The sequence below is a fragment of the Canis lupus genome, chromosome 19, assembly GCF_003254725.2.
Source record: "Canis lupus dingo isolate Sandy chromosome 19, ASM325472v2, whole genome shotgun sequence".
NCBI classification, from domain to species: domain Eukaryota; kingdom Metazoa; phylum Chordata; class Mammalia; order Carnivora; family Canidae; genus Canis; species Canis lupus.
In genome coordinates, this window is record NC_064261.1 from 18275450 (window position 1) to 18300989 (window position 25540).

Sequence of the window (25540 nt, forward strand, 5' to 3'; positions counted from 1 at the left end):
GGCTCCCGGTGCATGGAGCCTGCTTCTCCCTCTGCCTGTGTCTCTGCCTCTCTCTCTCTCTCTGTGTGACTATCATAAATAAATAAAAATTAAAAAAAAAATCTTAAAGTAGAACAGGCTGCAATCTTTGTGACCTTGGCAACAGCAACTTACTAGACATGTCTCCAAAGGCCAGGGAAACAAAGGCAAAAATGAACTATTGGGACTTCATCAAGATAAAAAGCTTTTGTACAGCAAAGGAAACAGTCAACAAAATCAAAAAGACAACTGACAGAATGAGAGAAGATACTTGCAAATGACATATAAAAGGCTGGTATCCAAAATCTCTAAAAAACTTATTAAACTTAACTCCCAAAGAACAATTAATCCAGTCAAGAAATGGGCAGAAGACACGAACAGACACTTCTCCAAAGAAGACATACAAATAGCTAACAGACACATGAAAAAATGCTCAATATCACTTGGTATCAGGGAAATAAAAAACAAAACCACAATAAGATACCACCTCACACTAGTCAGAATTAATGGCTAAAATTAACAAGTCAAGAAATGACAGATGTTGGTAAGGATGTGGGGAAACTGTTGGTGTCTTACACTGTTGTTAAGAATGCAAGCTGGTGCAGCCACTCTGGAAAATAGTATGGAGGTTCCCCAAAAAGTTGAAAATAGAGCTACCCCATGACCCAGCAATTGCACTACTGAATATTTACTCCAAAGATACAATAGTGATTCAAAGGAGCACCTGCACCCCAAGGTTTATAGCAATGTCCACAATAGCCAAACTATGGAAAGAGCCTAAATGTCCATCAATAGATAAATGGATAAAGTAATGGTGTATACACACACACACACACACACAATGGACTACCACTCAGCCACCAAAAAAAATGAAATCTTGCCATTTGTAATGACATGGATGGAACTAGAGGATATTATGCTAAGTGAAATATGTCATTAGAAAAAGATAATTATCGTATGATTTCATTTATATGTGGAATTTAAGAAACAAAACGGGATTACAGGAGGAGAGTAGAAAAAAATAAAACAAACGAAATCATAGAGGGAGACAAACCATAAGAGACTCATAATCATAGAAACAAACTGAGGGTAGCTGGAGGAGAAGGTGGTGGAGGGGGCGGGGTACCTGGGTGATAGACATTATGGAGGGCATGTGATATAATGAACATTGGGTATTACATGCACTGATGCATCACTAACTTCTACCTCTAAAACCAATAACACATTATATGTTAATTAATTGAATTTAAATAAAATTTTAAAAAATAGAATGTAACAAATTTTAAAAATGTGTAAGATTTTTTAAAAATCATACCTTTATACATAAGAAGGCATTTAATAGCGGTCCATAGAGAGTTATTTGAGAATCTGGGGAAAGTTCCATTTCTACATGAAGCTTATCAGGTGGAAGTTCTGAGGGATCAATAGGTGGGCGTGAAGAAGTAGAAGGAGAAGAAACAACTCTATCTGATGTTTTCTGGGATGGCCTTAATACAGATAGCATTGTTTCTTCCATTTCTGACACTGGAAAAAATTAAGGAAAAAAAATTTGTGGCAGAGAATTTCTTAGAAGTTCTTTAAGGAACTCTTCACTAAGAAATTCTATTTTGTAATTTTTCATGAAAGTAGCTATCTCTGATATAGTATCTGTAATACATAATGAAAATAGACTTGCAAGTCTAATAATTAAGAATGTGAAATAAAACAGACTTTATTGAAATATGTGTAGAGATACATAAATCAGATGGCATAGAATCAATGAACATTTCCTATTAACATTCTTGAGTCCCTATAATATAAATTCAGGTGACAAATAGGCTTTATCTATACTTGGGCATTAAAGTACAAAGCAATTTTCACATAAACAGCTATTCAAATACAGTGTGATATTATCAAGCTCTGAACATAAGAATAATTATGAAAACTATTCTTTAACACTTAACTCACAGGAAAAATACAAAGAAAATATCACTTGACTCTAATTTCATTTTGGATCATGGTAACAGGTACATAAGCTTCAAGGAAGCTATGATACGATAGTTTTGAAAATGCATTAAAAAATAACATTTCATGAAGCCAAGTGCTTTAAATACAGATAGATGAAAGAAAAAGAAAGAAAGAAAGAAAGAAAGAAAGAAAGAAAGAAGAAAGAAAGATAAAAGAAACAAGAAAGAAAGAAAAAAGAAAGAAAGAAAGAAAGAAAGAAAGAAAGAAAGAAAGAGAAAGAAAGAAAGAAAGAAAGAAAGAAAGAAAGAAAGAAAGAAAGAAGAAAGAGAAAGAAGAAAGAAAGAAAGAAAGAAAGAAAGAAAGAAAGAAAGAAAGAAAGAAAGAAAGAAAGAAAAATATGTATGTATATTCACATCTTATTTGATATTCTAGTTTGGCAGAACTTGAAAAAATTATTTACTTTCTCTGAGCATATTTATTCAAATCTACTATAACAATAATAACAATTATCTCAGAGTAGTTGTAAGGATTAAGTGAGATAATGCAAACCAGTAAACAGCTTGGTCTAGTATTTGAAACATAGTAAATGCTCAATGAAAGTTAATTATAATTATGCCAAAAATCCTTAAAGATTTTTAAATGTATACAATTATGTCAAATGAAAACATATATTTCCATATTTAAAATTTTTTCTCTTATATTTTTAATAGTTATCAATCATAAAACCAGATGTTCCAAAGTACAAATTATATAAAAATTATATAAAAACACTTACATGATTGTTTTAGCTGCTCATCTGCTTTTTGTGGATAAATTGGATGCCATGTATAATCAATTGTAAGCATGACACTTGGTACAGTCCAGCATTCAACCCAACCGGATCTTTGAAGAACAAAAAATAAAGTTCTGGTCAGGTATTTTATTCTTTTCATTGTATACAAATACCAGTCACAATTTTTACCACTATTGTTTGAAAGAATCCGAAGAATTTTCTCCACATATAAACACAAAATGCTTAAATCACTAATTTTATATACTTACTTTTCTTGTGTAATATTCCGCCATTTTGGTTTAACTGTTTTCTGGCCACTTTGACACTCAGCAGGAATACCAGTATCATGAGTCATTTTATTTGGATGGCAATTCTTTACCAGCATAAATAATGAATATTTACTAGGGTGGCAATCTGGTAGAAATAAATGAAGATCAACATCTTCTCCCTAAAAAAGAATTTATCTTTACCCAAAGTAATAAAACAGGTACATAAATATGTTAGATTTCTACTTATAGCCAAAGTTATGTATAATAATATCGAGAATAAATTCAAAAGAAAATGAACATAAATTTCAAAGGCAGATTTTATGATCAACAGTCAGTTAAATAACTGGAATAATATTTTACATTGACTCTAATTTCTGATTAGAAAATTAGGGGAAAAAATCAAGGAAATAAATAGCATAGTCTCCACAAAACAGTAAAAAAATTATCTTCTATGGGATAATACACTGTAGCTCCATCCACTTCCTAGCAAGCAGCAAGATTTCATTCTTTTTGAAGGCTGAGTAATATTCCATTGTGTGTATATATACCACAACTTCTTTATCCATTTATCAGTTGATGGACATTTGGGCTCTTGCCATAAAATGGTTATTGTTGATAATGCTGCTATACACATTAGGGTGCCGTGATGCCAGATTTCTTAACCAGCAGCATAGAAGAGTGGTTAAGAGAATGAAGGTCTAACCTATACCACTTGGGTTCAAAGTCCAAGTCAGCCACTCACTGGCCGGCCACAAGTTACATAAACTCAGTTTCTGTTTCCTACTTCATAAATGCAGATAACAACTACTTCAAGCAAATTGTTCTGAGAACGAAATGAGTTAAAACACGTAAAGCACTTGGAATAGTGTCTGGCACACAGAAAATGTTTGTTATTAGTAGCTCTTATTTTTTTTAACACCATAACCTCCATCAATACTACAACTATTTCTGATTGCCCATACCCTAAAAGTAGGTGTTCCACAAAATTTAATATTTTTTTCCACAAAATTTTAAACTCATTAGAGTTCCCTTTCAGAGAAAAGGAAGAGAGGTATTTTGTGACTAACCCTTGTATTCATGTTTACAATTAGTAATGAAATATAGGAAAGTGTAAAATCTGATACATATACTGTAAATATGAGAGCTAGAAGGGGTTTTCAAAAGAACATGTAAGTTAGCCACCAAGGTTAGAAATGAGCTGTGGTTAAGAAAATAATCAACTCAGGGTATTTTCTTTTTATCGCCTAACTCCTCAAGGGAAGTCAGGGAACTTAGGGGAAGGATAGAACATTACTGTTAACTACAAAAAAAAGAAACAGCAATTTCTGTGACACTGAAGCTCATGAACAATGGTGGAAAGCTAAAATACCACAGGATAGCAAAGAGACAGGCAGGGAAAAGTAAATACAAGCTTTGGGAAATCAAATTAACTAATAAACCTGTGGAATAAAGAATGCACACAATTATACATACTCTTAAAGTGAATTTGGTGTTACATGTAGCTGGAACAAAGTCCGTAAAAGGCAAAGAGAAATCAATGTTTAATGTTTCCCCACAGGCTGCCAGATACACTACAAAAAGAGGGGGGAGAAAAAGAGAGAAAATTTACTTTTAACTTCAATAAAGCTTTTATAGAAAAAATGCCTTAAAAACATAACTAAAAAAATGAAAGATAATATGGTTATGATGATTATTATTATTAGCTAATAAAAACTCTGAAGTAGTTCTCTGAAAGTATTGTAAGACAATGGAAAAAAGACCAATTCTAGTATCTAGTAAAATTACAAAATCGATGTCAATTTCTGTTGTTGTTATTTGTCTTAAGGAATAGAACACTTGACCTTAATTCTTAAGAAGTTCTTACCATTTTCCTGTTGTTTAGTGGAACAGTCAATCCAATTGTGTTGATTAGCAGCCCAAATCATTTCAAATTGATGAAACATGATTTTAAAATTCCATGTATATGGCACAAATGAAAAAATATCTGGAGCACTATCACTCGACCAGTCTTGAATTAAATCTAAAATTATGCGAGTGGGAGACAGAAAGCAAAATTAATTGCAATCCAGAAAACAAAATATTAATATTCTACCACCAGTCAAAAATAAATTTTTCTTTTGCTACTAAAAGAACTTTTATACTGAAATGCTAAAAGATGATTAAGATATAAGTAAATGATTTAATAGCAAACCAGTGTTTACCTACTAGTCACAGTTCCAAGTAAGAGAGATTTCATGCATTTTATATACCTATTATGTTTTAAAGGAATTTTAGAAAGGAGAAAAAAAACACCTGAATATCCACTACCCAAATATCCAGCATTATCAATAGTTTTCTAGTTTTGTTATGTAGATTTTTATACTATTCTAGATGTACATATTTTATATATTGCTTTTTCCTTATTGAACTCAAAATTTTTCCATGTTATTTCAATACACATTAACAAAAACTTTAATCTGAGCTCATTAAAGACGTTTGCCAGGATTGATTTACTTAGCCATTTAGTAACTTTGGATATTTAGACTCATTCCAAATTTTTGTGTTATATATTATTTTATGTATATTTTCATGTAAGATATTTTAGATATTCAGGAATACTTTGTCAGTATAGATTCCAGAAGTGGAATGGCTAGGTCAAAGTTTATAAATTTTTTCGAAACTATTATAAATTACAGAATTGCTTCCCAAGAATAGTGAAATCATTTATACTTCTAGAGGAAATCTATGCTTGACTATCTATCATTGTACTCTCTCCTGCATTATACTTCTTTCCACCTTTCCCTCTTTCCTTCTCTTTTTCTCTGTGGGTAGCAGGAGGTTGTAGCTTGGTAATTAATAGATAATTGAAAACTTATTTTAGTTGAATTTCCTAATTACAAGTAGGGTTGAGCATTTTTTCATGTTGTTTTACTCATTAAACAAATACCTACAGAGGGTCTACTGTGAGCCAGACTCTAATGGTGAACACAAACTTGGCCCTGTTAATGTTTACAGTCAATAATCTCTGATTTCTGATTTGCTGTACTGCTGATTTGCATGGTTTTAAGTGCTGCTTTTTAAAACTATTCATTTATTTAGTCTGCTTATCCTTTGTTACCTTTTTATTTTAATCTCAATAGGCAAAAACTCTTTATTATAAAAGCATTAACATTAATCTAAAAAAGTGGCTTTACTTTTTCTTCAGGCATTCACATCGCTTATGTGCATATACTCCCAGCAATCATTATCTTTCAGTACATGGTCTCCTCCTAAAGGTGTCAAGTTCATCTCTGTATACTCATTGTATATAACACAGTGCTATGCATATAAAATTGAGCTTTGTGTAAAAGAGAGAGAGAAACAATTAGAAGCAGTATTATAGCACTCTTTGACAGCAGACAGTCCGGGTTTAAATTCTGACTTTACTATTTTACTAGCAATGCAATCTTAATTAATGTAAATGCTATCAGTTTTCTCTTTTACAAAATGAGGACAACTTCACAGACTTACTGTGAGAACTGAGATGGTATGTTTGAAGTTTTAGCATAGTAACTGCTACAGGGTAAGCACTCTATGGAAGCATTTTATATTAAAGATATTCTAAGAAAATAGTAGGTAAAAATAATTAAATATTTAAAGTAGTTTCTTTGGATTTATTTTTTTAAGATTTTATTTATTTATTCATGAGAGACACAGAAAGAGGCAGAGACGTAGGAAGAGGGGAAGCAGGCTCCCTCTGGGGAGCCTGATATAGGAATCGTTCCCAGGAACCCAGGATCATGACCTGAGCCAAAGGCAGACACTCAACCGCTGAGGCACCCAGGTGTCCCAGTTTCTTTGGATTTTAAATGAGGTATTTAAACTGAAAAGTACTATATTCAATAATAAAATAAGAAGTCAAATTTATCTTATATAATGTCATATGAAATTATGATTTCATTATCATTTAAAATTTAGCTGCAATGTACAGAAGCTTGTGTACATTAAAAATCTCTCTTAATAAAATGGCAAAATAATATATTTAATATCAAATGTCAATAATTTAAATTAATATTAAATTTTAAGTCAATTGAATATGGAAATTAACCTGTTCTATAAAAACTTCACTTGACAATTTTACTTCAAATGTATTTTTATTTCACTAAACAAGTAATCATAGTGGTTTATCATACTATATACTCTGTATGCTTACTTCTGAAGTTTTACTTCTACTTGCCACCCTACCTAACTAACGTGACTCCATCCCAACTTGCTAGCTTTATTCTTTAGCACAATGGCTAGCAATTGAGAGATACCCAAAAGTCATCTCTGGAATTAACAAACTCTACAGTATAAATTTATTCGTCAAGCTGATTTTATCACTTTCATTCTTCATCAACATTTTTAGTTCTGTACTTTTACTCAAACTATTCATCCCATCTAAAATAATTATACTCTTTGGTATCCTCTCTGATAAAGGAAAACTCTAACCATCATTAACAACAACAGGATACTACAGAGAGAGCAAAAGGTCCACAGTCAAAGAAAAAAAGTACTTAAATATCTCTTCCACTTACTAGCCTCACGGAGTCTGCCTAAGTCATTGGATGTTTCCCTGCTTCAATTTCCTCACTCAGGGATAGCAATAATAGTTACCTCTTTTCAGAGTCATGAAGGTAATATAAATGAACATGTTTTAGAATTTCTATGAAGACATACTATGCAAATAATCAGTTATTATTACTGAGTTCATTTACATATCCCATTTTAGATCTTATGGTCTTTCCCTTACTTTCTCTGATTACCTTCAGGTCACAATGATTTCCTCTGTATTCGTGTCTTATACCCATTTGTTAGTTTCAGTTCATGCTAGCACTCAACATATATATAATGTTTTGTATTGCTTCATTTGTTTAGGTACACATGCCAATATACTTGATAAATAATGCAAAACAAAACATATACTTGATAAATAATGCAAAACAAAAAATGCCCATAAAGTGACATACCCATAAATTATTTGTGGGCTGAGATCATGGTTTAAATTTCATTATTAAGAGACTTTCAACTTACATTGATTACATTTATCTACTTTACACTTCTAGTTTAAAAGATTGAGACATAATTGCTAGTAAAATAAACACAAATTCAAATTATCCATTAATCATCTCAGGAAGCTAATATGTTTATAAAGTTATTAGCCAATTATTTTAACAAGTCTTACTGTTTTTTTTTCTTCCATGAAATTTCAAGATATTCTGCAATATAGTTTCCTTCCCATCTTATACAATATCCTTACTGATAATATTTAAAAATATGGCAAAATATTTTTACTAGCCTCAACAACTATATCTAATTGTTTTCTCTTTAAACCAAAAGCTACTCTCATTAGCAGATGGTCTTATCAAATAATTTAATTTAAAAAAGGAATTGTTTTCTTGATGACTGCCTTACTTATTTAGACAACAAATTTTTTAAAGTTATTAAGTTGTGATGAACACTGGGTATTGTATGGATGTGCTGAATCACTATATTATACACCTGAAACTAATATTACATTGTATGTTAACTAACTGGAACTTAAATAAAAACTTAATAAAGTTATTAAGTTGGTAATTCAAACATTCATCTGGAAAAAAAATCATTTACAATTGACTTTACAATTAGGTTGTCAGGCTAATACCCTATAAAATGTCAGTCAATTGTATTGGAGCTTTGCAATGTTGTTAACATTGTCTTCTCCCCTTCATCAGAGTTAATATAAATCAATTTTTATATTTGCAGAAGAGACTCCATTTCTGCCTTTTTTTACATCTTTAATTCCTGAGATTCTTTATTATATTTATCATAAAGCTGTCTTTGCCCCACACTAAAATCTCTTAAGAACTTCACTTAATAATTGGCATAAAAATGGCTACTGAGGAATATTATTAGGCATTCCCTCAGATCAAATTAGATCATTTGTTTTCTGCAGAATTCTGTCATTAGAGAAATATAAAACTGAGAAAAGAAAACAGCAATTCAAACACTATAACCAAGTTCGTTCACTCCTAGGCTAAACATATTACTCTCTAATAATTATCCTTTTTAAAGAATAAATAAGTTTTTAAGGATTCTAAAAAGCAATAGAAGAAATATGAATAAAAGTTACAGCTGTAAACTCTGGAATATGAGAACTTTAAGTTTTTTACCTATTTTCTTTAAATTTCTCCAAATAAATTTTAGAAAAATATAACCAAAACAGTGAATTGCAATATGTATAAACTTACAGATTAGAAATAAAGAAAATAATTTAGAAAAAAAAACTTAGGGAAAACATGATTGTAACTTGGGAAATGCTTAGTTGGTTGTTTGAAAGTGACTAACACAATGGTTAGCCTAAACGAAAGTGTTACCACAAAATTAAAAATTTAAATCTTGAGGAATTATCTACTCCAACTATTCTTAGCACTCAGACTTTGATCAAAGTCTAAGAATGTGAAAAGTCTGGAGTAAAAAAAATGTGAAGGATTAAGGCTTGAAAAAAGAAACCTATTTTAAAAGGTTAGCAAAGTTAAAACTGCAAAATCTTAAGTGAGAGGAAAACTGCTACTGCTGAAGAAACTATATGTAAACAGATTCTCGAGCCAGATGACTTGGGTTGGAACACTAGCTCGACAGACTTACTAGTTGTGTGACCCTGGACAAACTGCTTGAGCACTCTGTAACTTACTTTCCTCATCTGTAAAACAAGGATAACAATAATATCGATCTCAGGAATTATAAGAATTCAACAATTCAATATGTGCAAATTGCTTAGAACAGAGACAAACACATAATACACACTATAAGAATTAGTTTTTTTTTTTAAATAAATCTGAATTAGGCAGTACTTATTCAATGTTCAGCTTTACTGACAAAAGTTTAAGTTGCCTGGGGTTCTGTTATATCCTCTACTACCGGGACCCTGACTTGATCCTTGAAGAATTATATAACTCCAAGAACACAGAAGCTTTCTATCTAGTCCCCATGATAAAGTTCCCAAACAAACCAGGAAAAAATATAAAAGACTTACAATTGAACATTTTGTAATAATGGCATTATAAAATACCCAAACTCTAACAATAGCAAATTAGGGTATCAATTATTATCTCTATTTCACAGATAAGGAAACAGAGGCAAAATAATTAGATAATTTGGCCAACATCATATTGCTAGTAAATAATGTGAGGGCACAACTATCTATGAACACCTGACTACTACTATATTCCCAAATATCTAATAGTACTCAGCACAGATCATAAGCCTATAAATGACTGGTGGACATAGGGACAGATGCATGGATGGATAGATGGATGGATAAATGTAGCAATCTGTAAAGCAAATATTAGGTGCTCTGGGGTAGCCACTGACCCTGGCAAATCAGATCAACTCCATTTAGCTAAACTTTATGGGAAAGTTCTATAGATACAACTTATTTTTGTGTAGTATTATTTATGTTAGAGACCAAGACCACATGTTCCTAAACCCATAAAATATGAGTAGCTATCATAATATGCTTCAAGAAGTAAAGGAATTTTTTCCAATTAATGATAACATCAAATCAATATCCATGCAAATATAAAAGAGTAAGTAGGAGCTCCAAATACAAAAATAACATACCCTTGTACACTGTTGGTGCAAATGTAAATTGGTACAGACGCTGGGGAAAACAGAAATACCGAATGATCCAGTAATTCCACTACTGAGTATTTACCCAAAGAAAATGAAAACACTAATTCAAAAAAAATGTATGCATCCCTATGTTTATTGCAGAATTACTTACAATAGTCAATATATGGAAGTAAACTAAGTGTCCACAATAGATGAATAAAGAAGATGTGGTGTGTATGTGTACGTACACATGTACACACACACACAGAGGAATATTAAGCAGCTATAAAAAATAAAATTTTGCCATTTGCAACAACAACATTTCATCTACATCTGGAATCTAACAAACAGAACAAAGAGCACAATAAAAGAAAATAAACTGATGATTACCAGAGGGGAGGAGGGTAAAGAGATGAGGAAAATAGGTGAGAGGAAGTGGAAGGTACAGGCTTCCAGCTATGGAAAGAGTAAGTCACTGGAATAAAAGGCATGGCATAGGAAATATAGTCAATGGTATTGTAATATCATTGTATGCTGACAGTAGCTAGACTTGTGGTGAGCACAGCATAATAGATAAGAGTTGTTGAATCACTATGTTGTACAACCAAAACTAATGTAACGTGTCAACTATACTTCAAAAAAGTAAAAAAATAAAATATTTGACTATTTGAATATACTATTTGTGAATGACAATAATTGAAACAATATAATGAAGCCATGCTGATGCCTAATTCAGGAAAAGAAAGAAATTGGTTCATCCTCCCTAAATTACCCCCACTAGACGGACATAAAGCACCAGTCTAAGATGAGTTCTTTCATTTTTTTGTAAGTCCAATTCTGGGTTGACATTTTCTTTGTTTGTGGTAAAAGAGAACACAAAATATCTGTATTTAAATTTTCTGTTTTATATTCTTAGCCCAAAAAAGAAGTTTAAAAAAATATATGAACTGTATCATCAAATCCCTATGTTAAATCTAAAAGCAAAATTTACTGAACGTAAACAAGTTCACTGTGATAAATCTCACTGTGTTTACATTTATTAAAAAATTACCAGTAAAGAAGTTCTTCTGTGCAAAGATGAAGTGGTAGGTAGCTTTATAAACCTCTAATTCACACTGCCAAGTCTGTGGCATGTTCCATATTCGGGGATAACTGGCATTGATGTGGAACTGCAAATGAAATGTTAAGTAAAAATGTTAGAGCTTAAAATGTGACATTGTGTGAAGAGCATAGAAATAAATTCACACACACACACACACACACCAGTAGAGTAATTAAAACTTATTTTCCTGCTGAGCTGAACAGAAGGTCCCTTTGAGATTTTAATATTACTGTGGCTAAAGGTCAGTATCCATGGTTACATCCAGCTCCTTGAAATACTAAGCCATGATGTGTCCAGAAAAACTTAAGAACAACAAATCAGGCTATGATTTTGATACTGTAGTCTAGCTAAACTGTTGTTACCAGAGTAACAACCAATGTCACAATTCATCCTTAAGCCTAATCTATTACATGAGAAGCTCTGGGTTTGGCCTCCAGTGCTTTCCAGGTTCCCATTTGGCAGTTTGGTAGTAGTGCTTTATCATGTATTTTAGGTGCTTTATTATGTATTTCATCTGCCAAAGTTTCTGCTAAAGGTAAGAGTTGCCTGACCAGGAATAGCATTATTGCACAGCACCATTTATCAGCAATAGCTCAGGAATTCATTAAAATGCTGAATATGCCAGTTTAATATACATTTATAGTATCTAATATATTCTTGGTAATTTCAAATTTTTCCTCTTAATTTACATATATATCATGTGTAAATATACCTTTTTTTAGACAATTAAGGATCTAATGACATCAGCTTATAAAAGAATCTTTTCTGAGTATCAGGCCATTTTACACAGTGGCTTTTGTTATTATTGTTATTGTTGTCTTCCCTAATAAGGAATAATTTGCCTGATTAATGAAATGTGTCCCCACTGTGCAATTTTAATCATAAGCATTTCTATTTTTTTTTCTAATATGGAGCAATCTGCCGTATCAGTAAGATTTTCTTCTTTTTACTTCATTCATTAAGTAAAAAACAAAATAACTTATTAAGCCATAAGAAAGAATCCAATGGGGTCAGAAACATAGTGAAAAATTATCTCTTTTACAACATGGGAGTTAGTCTAGTCATAAAATGAAATTTAAAAATAATATTCACATTTTCAAAGACTAAAAACCACATTAGCATTACCTTCTGCCCATAACCAGAAGTAGAGCAAAAGAGAGATGCCAGAGTCCACAGCACTGGGAATCTACTCTCCTTCACAAAAATAAGGCCAAGAGCACCTGGTAGTTCTTGAATGAGATTAACCACTTAATGACTTCTGGTCATAAAAATTTTATATTAAAAAACTAAAACCAAATTCAGATTTTATGTAAAAATATAATATATATGTGTATATATATATACACACATATATATATTATATCATCATTTACTCTAAACTTACTGCTAACATTTCTGCTTCTAAAAGGGTCCGGTATTGCATGCTTGTGGTGGCATCAACATGCAAGAGCTGTCCTTTAATTGCAGGAGTATAACCTAGTAAGTGAAAAAATAAAAATTAAGAACTTTAATAATATAGGTATGATTAAAAGTTTGTACTGGAAACATCTCCCATTACCACCCAAAGAAGGAATCCCTGAAAGAACCAAGAACCTGATTGTGGGCTTTCTTCAGACCCATAACTCACTAAGAGTGCCACAATCAGTGTGCTATGGCACTTCCCATTAATTCATAATAAGTATTCTTGAGATACTGATTCCCTCAGCCCTCAGTGGCTTCCTTACTCCAGTGTACCAATAATTGTACCAAAAAAAAGTGTACAAATGTCTCCCTGTGTGCAATTTCAGTTTTAAAATAGTAGAGGCACTTCCTTAACTGAATCATTCTCAATTTTGCACAACCCTCAACTATCTTTTTCCTCCTACTATATATCTGTAATTAAGGTTTCGCTAAAAGATGTTCTTTCCAACTCACTACTCTGCATCAACCAGTCCTAGACAATCTCAAGCATCTGCTTCAATACTCTGATTTACCACTCTTTTAAAACCAGCTAAGGTAAGGTTTAACCTTCATCAAAAGAGCCTCAAAGTTACAGGTAAAAGATACACTATGCCATGCTGTTATTGCCTCCCAATGGATTATCTAAGTAGGGAGACCCAATTGCTACTTTTTCATACAAGCTGATGAATGTAGTCAACCTGCCTTCTTCTTATACCAGCAGCAAAAAATGTGACAGAAATAAAGAGTGAAGAGTGATATAAGAATTACCCTAATTATACTTAGCCATAGTTACATTATTGGTTAGTGACAAAAATACGGGTAAGTTGCTATTCTCTGTACTCTCAAGGAAGTGAATAAGTAAAGCAGAATTTCATTTTAATTGCTCTCAATTACAAATATAATAACAGGCTAAGAAGGAATAAAGAAGAAGGCTATATTTTGATAAACTTAACAAAATGTATTTTTTTAAAGATTTTGTTTATTTATTCATGAGAGACACAGAGAGAGAGAGAGAAAGGCAGAGACACAGGCAGAGGGAGAAGCAGGCTCCACGCAGGGAGCCCAACTTGGGACTCGATCCTGGGTCTCCAGGATCACGCCCTGGACCGAAGGCAGAGCCAAACCGCTGAGCCACCCGGGCTGCCCAATAAAATGTATTTAATCACATTACTGATTAACTTGTGTCAGAGTCCAAATTTTAAATGCATAATGAATTTAGATTAGCTCAGATGAAGTGGTAGCAATCAGAGTATTATTTAATATTTTAAATATAAAATGTTCTGCTTTCTTAAAGTTGTATTTTTCAAAGGATCAGGCTTACTCTGACAAAAATCTATTACCAATATAACCTAAAACAAAACCAGTCAGTCATTCTATCTCATACTGTCCATATACCATACACCAAGTACTGGGTTTAGTACCAAGTTTACATCAGTTTAAAAAACACACACAGCACCTGCTCTTGCAGAGCTATTGACTACTAGGAAAAATACATTTTAAACAAATTACGCTCAGTCTTATAATAAAAGAAGTATTAGGGTATAATGAAGCATTAGACCTAACTTGATTTAAAAATTTTTCCCTTCTTTCTAGGTGCACAAATAATTAAAGTATGTAATATGTACTGTTAAGTAAATATAATAGAAAGCTGAAAAAGAAAACCCCATTAATGTTAGTTTAAGTGGGCTAACAAACTATTTTTTATGTGTCAATTATTCCCCTATTTATCATTTAAAATAGAAAAATACTCATTACAGCTTACCATTTTCCTCAACTGTCATTGGAATATTAATTTCTAAATATGAGCCAGCTCCTACATTTACATGTACAGCATTTGTTTCCTATCAAAAGAAAAAAATTAAACCATATAAAACAATTATTTTCTCACTACTTAATCATACTCCCATCTTTATTTTTCAGTTATCACAGACAAAATAAAATCATCAATGATACTTTTAATAGGTATTAAAAGTTTCTAAGAACAAAATTCAAAGTTTTACTAAAAATACGTTAAAACAATTTAGCTAAATATAAAGGAGAAAAAGAACCAGACTATAGAATTAAGGTTTATTATTAACTTTTTCTACTTTTGGCACTTAATGAAAACAACTTATATACATATGTACAATTATTACAGAGGGAGGGTAGTGGGAAGCTCACAGAAATGAATCTAAATCACCAGAAAAATACTCTAGAAGATAATGTTCAAATTTTAAACACTATTTTCTACTATATTAGTTCAATAATTACCCTGTTTTTGGTAAACAGCAAATCAATTGTAGCATCTGCAATAATATTCATTCGTAGTTCAAAAGCAAGGATCTGTCGTGGTCTCCCAGGCTGTGCAATTTCAGAAACTTTCAGAACTTGATAATCAGGTGGGAAGAAAAACTTCCATAAACAATCTCTATATAAGGAGGTAAAAAGAATAACTTGTTATTCAAACAAAATTACAGGGATCCCTGGGTGGCGCAGCGGTTTGGCGCCCGCCTTTGGCCCAGGGCGCGATTCTGGAGACCCGGGATCGAATCCCACATCGGGCTCCCAGTGCATGGAGCCTGCTTCTCCCTCTGCCTATGTCTCTGCCTCTCTCTCTCTCTCTGTGACTATCATAAATAAATAAAAAATTTAAAAAAAAAAATTTTCAAACAAAATTACATCTATATGGGAGCAAAATCAGTATTCTAACTTTGCATTATCACTGCTATCTCATTTAACAATTGGACATGAAATAGAAAAAAGATTAAGTCACAAAATAACACCTACTCTAATTTCCTTTCAGTAAAACAAGACTCTTTTCTCCAATATTTTATACTTCCAAAGATCAGCAAGCTTTTAGTATCTTTTTAAGATTTGTTTATTTACTTGATAGAAAGCATGCACAGGCATGTACATACATACATCCCCACAAGAGTGAGGAGGACCAGGGGGAGAGAATTTTCAAGCAGACTCTCTTGCTGAGCATGAAACCCAATGCGGAGCTCAATCTTACAGCCCATGAGATCATGACCTGAGCTAAAACCAAGAGTCCAGAAAGAAAATACCATGAAGGAAAAGCTGAATACCTTAAAGATTCAGAAAAATTACGTAAAAGTGGTAGAATGAAATCAAAATCTACAAGCTAACAAGTCATTCTACATCAGAGATCAAAATCTCTTCACAAAACTGAATTATCCAATAGCAAACAGTTGATATTTCTTCTGAAATTTCTTTTTTTTTTTTTTATTTATTTATTCATGAGAGACACAGAGAGAAGGAGAAGCAGGCTCCATGCAGGGAGCCTGATGTGGGATTCAATCCGGGGTCTCCAGGATCAGGCCCTGGGCTGAAGGAGGCACTAAACCATTGAGCCACCTGGGCTGCCCCTCTTCCGAAATTTCTTACATCTTAGTGGATGCTAAGAAAATTGATCTTACTATTCATTTCTAGTTATAATTCATATTTGTGTAAACACTCAAAATGAGGAAGAAGAAAAGGAAATGGCTACAAAAGAGGAAATGTATATGTAAGTGAAAAGTAAAGTATTGTTAGTAAACTAATCCCATGGGAAAATAAATTTTTCTTTTCTTCCTTTTTTTTTTTTTTTTTATAAATCTGAATGAATGGTTTGGTAAGTCCAGGTTGAGAAAGGTATTGCTGTTTTCTCCTGGCAGTGGCAGGATTTACTGAATACAAAGATCACCTTAGAAGTGAATATGGCTGTAGAGTAAAAGAAGTTTAGTTTGGACTTTCATGTAAATATACCCTAATATTTTTTAATGTAACAAAATTAAATACAGTTTAAGAATAATCGCACGATTCAAATTTTAGAAATGCAAAAATATTTTATGTGTCTGTGTTAAAGCATTGTTTTAATTTTTTCCTTTTAAATATAATAAGGTATAAATGTACCTTACTGAATGGGATGTAAAACCCCTCATTTTCAACTATTCCACAGTAAATAGAGAATAGTTTAGTATAGGAAAACTTTTATCTCAAATTTTATCTAAAAATGAAAATTTAACCAGTAATTTGAAAAGCATTTGTCTCCTAACCTGAAATTTTAAGCTGTTCATTTTCAAGTCTAATAAATAACATAACTAGAACTCAACAAATACTGTATTAGCATACTGCAAGTTTTCAAATAACAAACTTATCATACAATTGCTAAACAGTTACATTTGATGGGGCAGGTATTCCTAAATACTAGAGATACCAAATTTAATAGAACATACTACTTTACAAAGTAGATAATTCTTCAAACAATGTTAGGTAGAAAACATTTTTTAAAACAAGAAATATCAGAAAGGGAGACAGAACATGAAAGACTCCTAACTCTGGGAAACGAACTAGGGGTGGTAGAAGGGGAGGTGGGCGGGGGGGGGTGGGGGTGACTGGGTGACAGGCACTGAGGTGGGCACTTGACGGGATGAGCACTGGGTGTTATTCTATATGTTGGCAAATTGAACACCAATAAAAAATAAATTTATAAAAATAAAAAAAGATTAAAAAAAAACAAGAATAAAAAGAGTCATCATATCAAGTCAGTATTAGCACTCTTCATCAATCAACAGCCCAATATGATCTGCTTTGGTGAATGATTTGGTTTGTATTTCTCCATTTAAGCTAGTTTATGAACAGAAAAACTAACTTAGGCAATGTCTATTTACATAAAAATTTAGATGTTCCCTCATAACCAGTGGTAAATGTCCCTGTCTGTGCTTAAATTCTTCAATAAATAGAAATATGGTCAGAATATATTAAAATAAGAATTACTCCAAAATTAATAGAATGACTAAAAAATTTAAAAAACCTTTCAGACACTGTCCATGACCTCCAGGATAAAATGTTTCTTAACTACCTATAAATCTAACAACCTCCATTGTCATCATGAATTTGCAGAACTCTTCCTTTGTCTCAATTATTTGTCCTCCTCTTCTTTTGTTGGCTAACTCCTACTTAGGTTTCAAAATTCAACTCACATGTTACCTCTACTAGAAAGCCTTCCTAAGTCTTCTCTGATGACTTTTATACTTGTTATGGGAAGAACTGTGTCCCCCTAAAAATTCACATATTGAAGTACTAACCTCAAGTATCTGAGAATTTGCTATTTGGAAATAGAATTTGTAGAAAGATAATGAAGTTAAAAAGTGGTTGTTAGGGTGAGTCCTACTCCAAGATGACTGGAGTTCTTCTAAGACAAGGAAACGTGAACACAGAGGCCTACTAGACACACAGAAGGGAAGACCATGGGAAGACTAGTAAGAAGATGGCCATCTCCAAACAAGAGAGAAGCCTTGAACACAACCTACTCTGACAGCCATCAGAAGGGACCAATCCTACCAACACCTTGATCTCAGAATTCTAACCTCCAGAACCATGACAAATTTCTGTTGTTTAAACTACTTAGTTATGACAGTCTTAGCAAACTAGTACAGTACCTTTCTAATTTCTTCATTAAGACTTTTTACTTCCTTTACAACAGCCCTTCACAAAACTCTTCTGTTCTTTTTTCCTCACTAAAACTGAACTATATGTCTTTAATCTGAATCTTTACAGCCCAATAATCCCTGGCAAATTCATTAATTAAATACAAAAGAAAAAACAAAGGAACCAATAACTATGCTCTTCACTCATCATTTTTCTAACAAATTAGCTCCTCCTTCAAAGTGAACTTGCTTATGCCGATTTCTCTACCAACAAGTTATAATTTGAATTAAAATGCTTACCCTGTCATAATAAAATAGCTTATAAAAATATTAAGCTACTTTTTAATAAAATTTATAGCATATCTTAATACATTTAAAGACATACTTAAAGACTTAGAAATATAATTTACTCAAGTACCTTTGCCTATCGGCCCATGGCCCATAGTTAAAGTCTGTTCCTTTACCACAAACAATATCCAGTCCCCAACATGGAGGCAAATCTTGTAATTTGCAATCCTCACTGCTCATTTCTCCTTCAATATTTTCTTCTGTTTCTTCTGGAACAAGTCCTATATTACAGAATATACAATACAAAGTCAATTACTTATAATTACTGTCTAAAGATTTCTAGGTCAGTAGTTCTAAAAATGTTTTGCTCCTGGTAACTCTTTACACTCTGAAAAATTACTGAGGATACACAGTGGGAATTTTTGGTATTATCTCTACCATAATTTACTGTATTCAAAATTGGAACAGCAATTTTTTTAGATTTTATTTTTAAAGTAACGAAGAACTCATTGCATGTTGACACAATGAAATGTTTAATAATAATGAACTCATATTTCATTTAATAAAATTTAATGCAAATATGATTTGAAAACTATTTTATAAAAATTAAATGAAGTTTTAATTCCATTTGTACTTATTTTTTTCCAAAGATTTTATTTATTTATTCATGAAAGACACAAAGAGGCAGAGACATAGAGAAAGAGAGAAGCAGGCTCCCCCAGGGAGCCTGATGCGGGCCTAGATCCCTGGGCCTAGGGATCATGCCCTGAGCCAAAGCAGATGCTCAACTGCTGAGCTACCCAAGAGTCCCTTAATTCCATTTTTATTTTATTTTTTTTAATTCCATTTTTAATGAAAATGCTTCTTAATGAAAAATAACCATATTTATTAAGCAAATTCATTTTAGAAATAAGCATTGGCATTGATTTCATTTTGGCAAATCTCTTTAATGTTCAGCTTAGTAGAAAAAAAGCAAATTCTCAAAGCTGCTTCTGCATTTAATCTATTGTTCAAGGATCTGAGGAAAACCTAAACTCAAACAAATAGGTATACAGAAAAGGGAGGAGTATCTTAATAGCTTTTTCAGATAATTTTGGATATTCTTCTCTGACACTATACCAAAATTGAACAAGTGGTAGTTTCTTAAAAGTTATTTGCAATGTGGAATCTGAAACCCTATCACTGAATTTTTCATACCCTGATACATTAAAACTTACTAATCTTCTACTTTGAATATATCTTTTACCCATGGCATAACTTTTAACATCATGCATTTGGAAAATACTGACTCACAGAGGCATGCGTATGTTTTCCAAATACTGACAAATTTCATTATTAAACATTTTTAAAATCACATTTGTTAATAACACTGGTCTTATCAGAAAAGTCCTTAAGCTCACAGTAGCAGACCCAAATTTTCCAAAATTCTGATTTTCATGTGAAAACTCAAAATCATAGTTTGTCTCTAGTTGCTCCTTCAAGTAAAACTGGTGCTTCGTGAAGAGCAAATAATTCAGGTGGGAACTCAACTATACAAATGCTTCTCCTCCAAAGATCAGTATACTCTGGAATGTAGCAAAAGTATATTATATGTACTCACCATTTTATCACACTGAATATTTAAAAGTTTATTCAAGGGTCAAGACTTGATAAAAATAATTTTTACTGCTTAACCAAGGTTTTTTAAAGTAATACTGGTATTTGTTTTACTGTAAATGTGTGGCAGTGAACAAGACAGTGATTACTAGTTTGGTTTGGAACTACTGCCTTAATTCATGCTAATACACCAACACTTTCACCCACCATCGCTTTTGTACCAGCAGTGCAAATGTCAATATGGTGAAAAAGGCAACTAACATCCTACTTTTACTCTGAAAATACTCTGACCTCATAAACCCCATAAAGGCATAAGAAGTAGGAAAAAAGGGCTAAAAATCCAGGGTTTGGCTACTTTTATAAAATTCAAGCCACCTGTAAAGCACTGTAACCAGCTACATTTCAATCCTTAAACTTCAAGTCTCAAATCTAATATACTACGATTTTTTTTTTCTCTCAAGCTAGTATGAACTACCTTAACTGTCATTACATTCTCTAAAGGTTTTCACACAAGGTCACTTGCATTCACAATTTTTGAGGTATACTTCTGAAAATAAGATTGAATAAAAGATTCCTATACTGTTCCTTTGGTCTGAATTTCAATTTTCAATTGAAATTTTTGATAAATGACACAGACATTTTTTAGGTAGGCACTCTTCCATCCATATTTACCATTTATTGATGTTTATTTTATTCTAGCTAGGGAGACTTAAAATATTTTTAGATATAAATATTTCATAGAGGAAACAGAAGCTTAGCTATGAAACATACTTTCATAGATTAATACCTGGCTCATCCATGTAGTAGTAGATGTCAACATCATTTGATTGCATCACCACAAACCCTTCTCCCATTAATCTTGGTGGCCTATAAGAAGGAGGGGGGAAGGCAAACTAAGTATCTCCAGAATACAAAATGTTCTGTATTCTAATTATGGTAGTAATAGTTGAAAACAAAAAGAGAAAAAAAAAACCTAAAGAGCAATCAAGTGTAGTATATTGAAAAGGGAAAACAAACATCTTTTACACAATTAAGTTTTGCATATTTGTATTCTATAATAGACTAAATAATAAAATGGTACTGAAAAAATTTTAGTTAATATATTAGTTTCAAAAAGAAAAAATGAAAAAAGAAAATCTGCTTTACATTTTTCATTTTAAGTTTTAAATGATAGGGATCAATTTAAATCAAACTTTAATTAAATACAATGGAAGAACAATGATCATTGGAATAATTATATTCTGTATTTATAACAAGAACTTTAAACTTAAAATTCAACCATTTTAATATTAATAATACTTTACAGTTGAATAAGAAATATTTTATATATCTGTAAAATGCTGTCATTTTTATTTTTAAGAACTGTATATTATCTTTATCTTATCTGTTCTCAAGAATATCTAGTTGATCAATTTGAAAAAATTCTGGAATGAATGTTTCTCTACAATCACTTTCCCACAAACTTTACTTGCTTTGATTCAACAACTTTTTATCATTCATATACATCTTCCTTCCATATTAAAATTGACTTCTCAATCATTAGATAATAGATATAAATTAGCAATCTTCTTCTAAATATGTATTAAATGACAAACGTTAATATTTAATATCATTTAATTTCCATACTTACTTTTGAAGGGTAAAAAATACAATTTCACATTTTTTTTACAAAAATTAATAAAACACTTTTTTATCTTACTCCAGTAAATTTCACATAGTCCAGATTTATTCAGTGTTATAACTTTTACCCATAATATACAGAACTGTGTGCACAGCCCACATTCTACAAAATACTTACCAAAGTTTGTGATCATGAAGAATGAGATGAAGTAAACCCAGTCTCCCTGGTACTCAAGTAGGGAAAACTTCTCTATCATTCTAAGCAATCCCCAGGAAATCTAATAAGCAAGGTAGCCAAAAGGTGGAACTAAGAAGGAATAAACCTGCTTCTTATAAACTCATAAACTTTTTACTGCCTGCACACAAAGATAAAAGCTGGGACAGTTCTAAAACTGTATCATGCTAACTTCACCAGTTTTCTAAGAGTAATTTAGACTCAATTTTCAACTTTTCATGAACTCAAAATGGTATTCACTGTACTATACTTGTTGAATGTACTAATAACTAATCCCTTCTGGAAATAAAAACCTACCTGTAATGTATATTTTCTGAGCTACAAACATCAGAAATAAGTTTCAATTGCCCAAAATAAGTTTCTCAAGTATAGTGAAAAGGAGAAAAGGATAGAAAAATTATAGTTATAATGTTATAGGAAAATATTTAAAATTAGAGTTCATCAATAGATATCCATTTATCTTATAATTATAAAGTAAGACTATACTGTTAACTTATTTAATACAGAAATATACCCAATTATTGCCCAACTTAGAGCAAAAAAAAAGATTATAATTGATATCTATGTTAGATATAAAGAAATTATGTTATTTTTATAAAACTTTCTTACTCATCATTTTGAAGACCAACGTATCTTGGACTAGGAACTAGCATGACTCGAACATTTTCAAGCTTCCCTTTCACAATATGCATGAATTGGTCAAGATGACTAGAAGGTGGTTTTGTAGTATAAGTTAAGAAAGCATCATCAAAGTTGATACATAGAGTTTGAGGTTGGTAATGATTTCCAAAGGCCAAACGTCCCTAAAAAATAGATAAGAGAAATTATGTCACAATATAGAGACCATATATTTTTCCTTAGCTGATCTCATAACAAACATTTTCAAGCAACAACTAAATAATTCCACTTTAGCACTATATACTATTCAAATTATTTCACTGATCAATTTAGACTAGTGTTTAAAGAAATCTAAGTACTTGTGAATAAAAAACCCTTAAGACCTAATAAATTTGTGGTAAGATGGTATTGGTGTTGAAATAATTCTTTCACACTTTCATGAACTTTGGAACCAAAACAACTCTATAAAATTACTTTCTTTTCTTAAGTGAAAATTTTATTTGCAAATATAGGGGTTTCCATTATTAACCCACCAAATATTAATTGTAGCGAAATTTACTTACTGTGCTCACATTGACCTTTATGACTGGAATAAGTGATCTCCATGAAGATGTGGGGTCTTGAGATTCTGTTTTTACTTTAACCCTGAGAAAAAGAAAAAGAAAAATAGATATATGTAAGAAAAACCTAAGTAGCTGACTTCACAAAGTTACCAGCTGTAACTTTCCAAATGCATCTAATGATTGCTCCAGTAAACAAAATAAAGACAGCATCTAACAGAATACTAATACCTCTCAATTATCTCTTGGAATGCACTCTCTCATATATCATTTTTGGACTGGCAAAGTATAATAATGAAACTATGTTGTTTGAGTGATAATAAGTTTTAATGACAAAAGTATAAATTACGGTTTGTTGTCATTATATCCACCATTATACTCATTACAATGTGATATTTCATAAGACAACCTACACTAATAAAACAACAAATGACCAAGGTACAAATCGCTTTGATATTTTCTACTGTTTAAAGCACTTTTGACAACTCAGCTGATCCTTTCCCTTCCATATCTCCATCACTTTGTGACACTTTGTGACAAAATTTCCTCTCAATAAAATGAAAATGATAGGTCAAGAGTAAAAAAAAGAAATAGGCCAAACACAAAGTATACAAAACTTGATATGAAAATTTCACAGCAAATCAATCACTAAAGATTTCAGATGAGAATTCAAGGTATATATCTTCAATAATCCAGTAACTCCTAAATCACAATTCTGAGGGCATCTCCACTAAGGTAGCCTTCAGTGCTTAAAACTAAATTTGAAACTAACCTATCTCCCTTCTAACCTCTTTCTCTAAGATTCCATGAGCATGACCACTAATTAAATTAGAAACTGGATTCATTATTGGCTCATCCTTCTTACTACTTCTCCACACCTAATCTATCACTTCTTATGTATTCATTTGCCTAAATATACCTGTAACCCATCCACTTCTCTCCCTTCTCTTTGTTACCAACCCAATTGATGATCATCTCTTCCTTGGGCTGTCACAACATCTTTCTTCCTTCTCAGTGTGTATAACTTTTATTTCCTTTCATCTTATTGCAATAGGTAGTACTTCCAGCACAAAGGTGAAAAGGAGGGGGACATCTTTGCTTTGTACCTGATCTTAATGGGAAAGCTTATAGTTTCTCACCAGTAAGTGTATTGTTAACTCTAGGATTTCTGTAGATATTCTTTATTAAATCAAAGTTCTCCTTTATTCCTAGTTTACTCTGAGATCTTAATCATGAATGAGTGTTGGATTTTGTTACTTTTTCCTGCTTCTATTGATACGATCATTTGATTTTTTCATTTTTAGTCTGTGAACTGATTTTTGAATGTTGAGCTAGCCTTGTATACCTAATAGTTTTTCAAGCAGATGATGAGGACATTTATTCCCAATTAAATATTTCATGGATATTATGTCCCAGGCACTGAGCTAAGGTACCAGGGATACCGAGACTACGACAACTGTTCTGTTTTGAGGGAATTTATAGTCTAGAATGGGAGTAAGAATAGTTAATAGGCAATTTTAGTGCAAGGAGTGTTATCTCATTCATTTGGGGAATATAAATAATAGTGAAAGGGAATAGAAGGGAAGGGAGAAGAAATGGGTAGGAAATATCAGAAAGGGAGACAGAACATGAAGACTCCTAACTCTGGGAAATGAACTAGGGGTGGTGGAAGGGGAGGAGGGCGGGAGGTGGGGGTGAATGGGTGACGGGCACTGAGGGGGGCACTTGATGGGATGAGCACTGGGTGTTATTCTATATATGACAAATTGAACACCAATAAAAAATAAAATTTTTATTTAAAAAAAAGAAAAAAAATAGAATTCTGTGAGCACACACAGAAGGATCAGGGACACCTGAAGGGTGAATGAGTCAGGCAAAGAAGATGAAGAGTCCTCCATAGAGAAGAAACATCAGATACAATAGAGAAGTTGTTTACTGAGGCTGGAGTGGATTGAGGTGGGAAAGGAAGAAATAAGAATTTGTTTGCAGATGACATAATCATCTGTGTAGACAATCTGAAAGAACTAACAAAAAAACTCCTGGAACCAATAAGTGATTATAACAAGGTTGTGGGATT

General features: G+C 32.1%; 1 protein-coding gene across 10 annotated transcripts in view; it reads right to left on the reverse strand.

The window, feature by feature from the left end:
* Window positions 1-25540, reverse strand: part of BLTP1 (bridge-like lipid transfer protein family member 1) — a 204520-nt gene that overhangs the window by 144444 nt on the left and 34536 nt on the right. For all 10 annotated transcript variants that reach the window (XM_025420514.3, XM_049097419.1, XM_049097424.1 and 7 more), the window contains 13 exons: window positions 23467-23548; window positions 22895-23088; window positions 21218-21297; window positions 18965-19115; window positions 15389-15545; window positions 14901-14979; window positions 13083-13174; window positions 11648-11765; window positions 4871-5026; window positions 4480-4577; window positions 3007-3185; window positions 2741-2847; window positions 1334-1542 (listed from right to left, as the gene is read on the reverse strand). In XM_025420514.3, coding sequence (XP_025276299.3) covers window positions 1334-1542; window positions 2741-2847; window positions 3007-3185; window positions 4480-4577; window positions 4871-5026; window positions 11648-11765; window positions 13083-13174; window positions 14901-14979; window positions 15389-15545; window positions 18965-19115; window positions 21218-21297; window positions 22895-23088; window positions 23467-23548 — 1702 coding nt within the window. The remainder of the gene's footprint in view (window positions 1-1333; window positions 1543-2740; window positions 2848-3006; window positions 3186-4479; window positions 4578-4870; window positions 5027-11647; window positions 11766-13082; window positions 13175-14900; window positions 14980-15388; window positions 15546-18964; window positions 19116-21217; window positions 21298-22894; window positions 23089-23466; window positions 23549-25540) is intronic.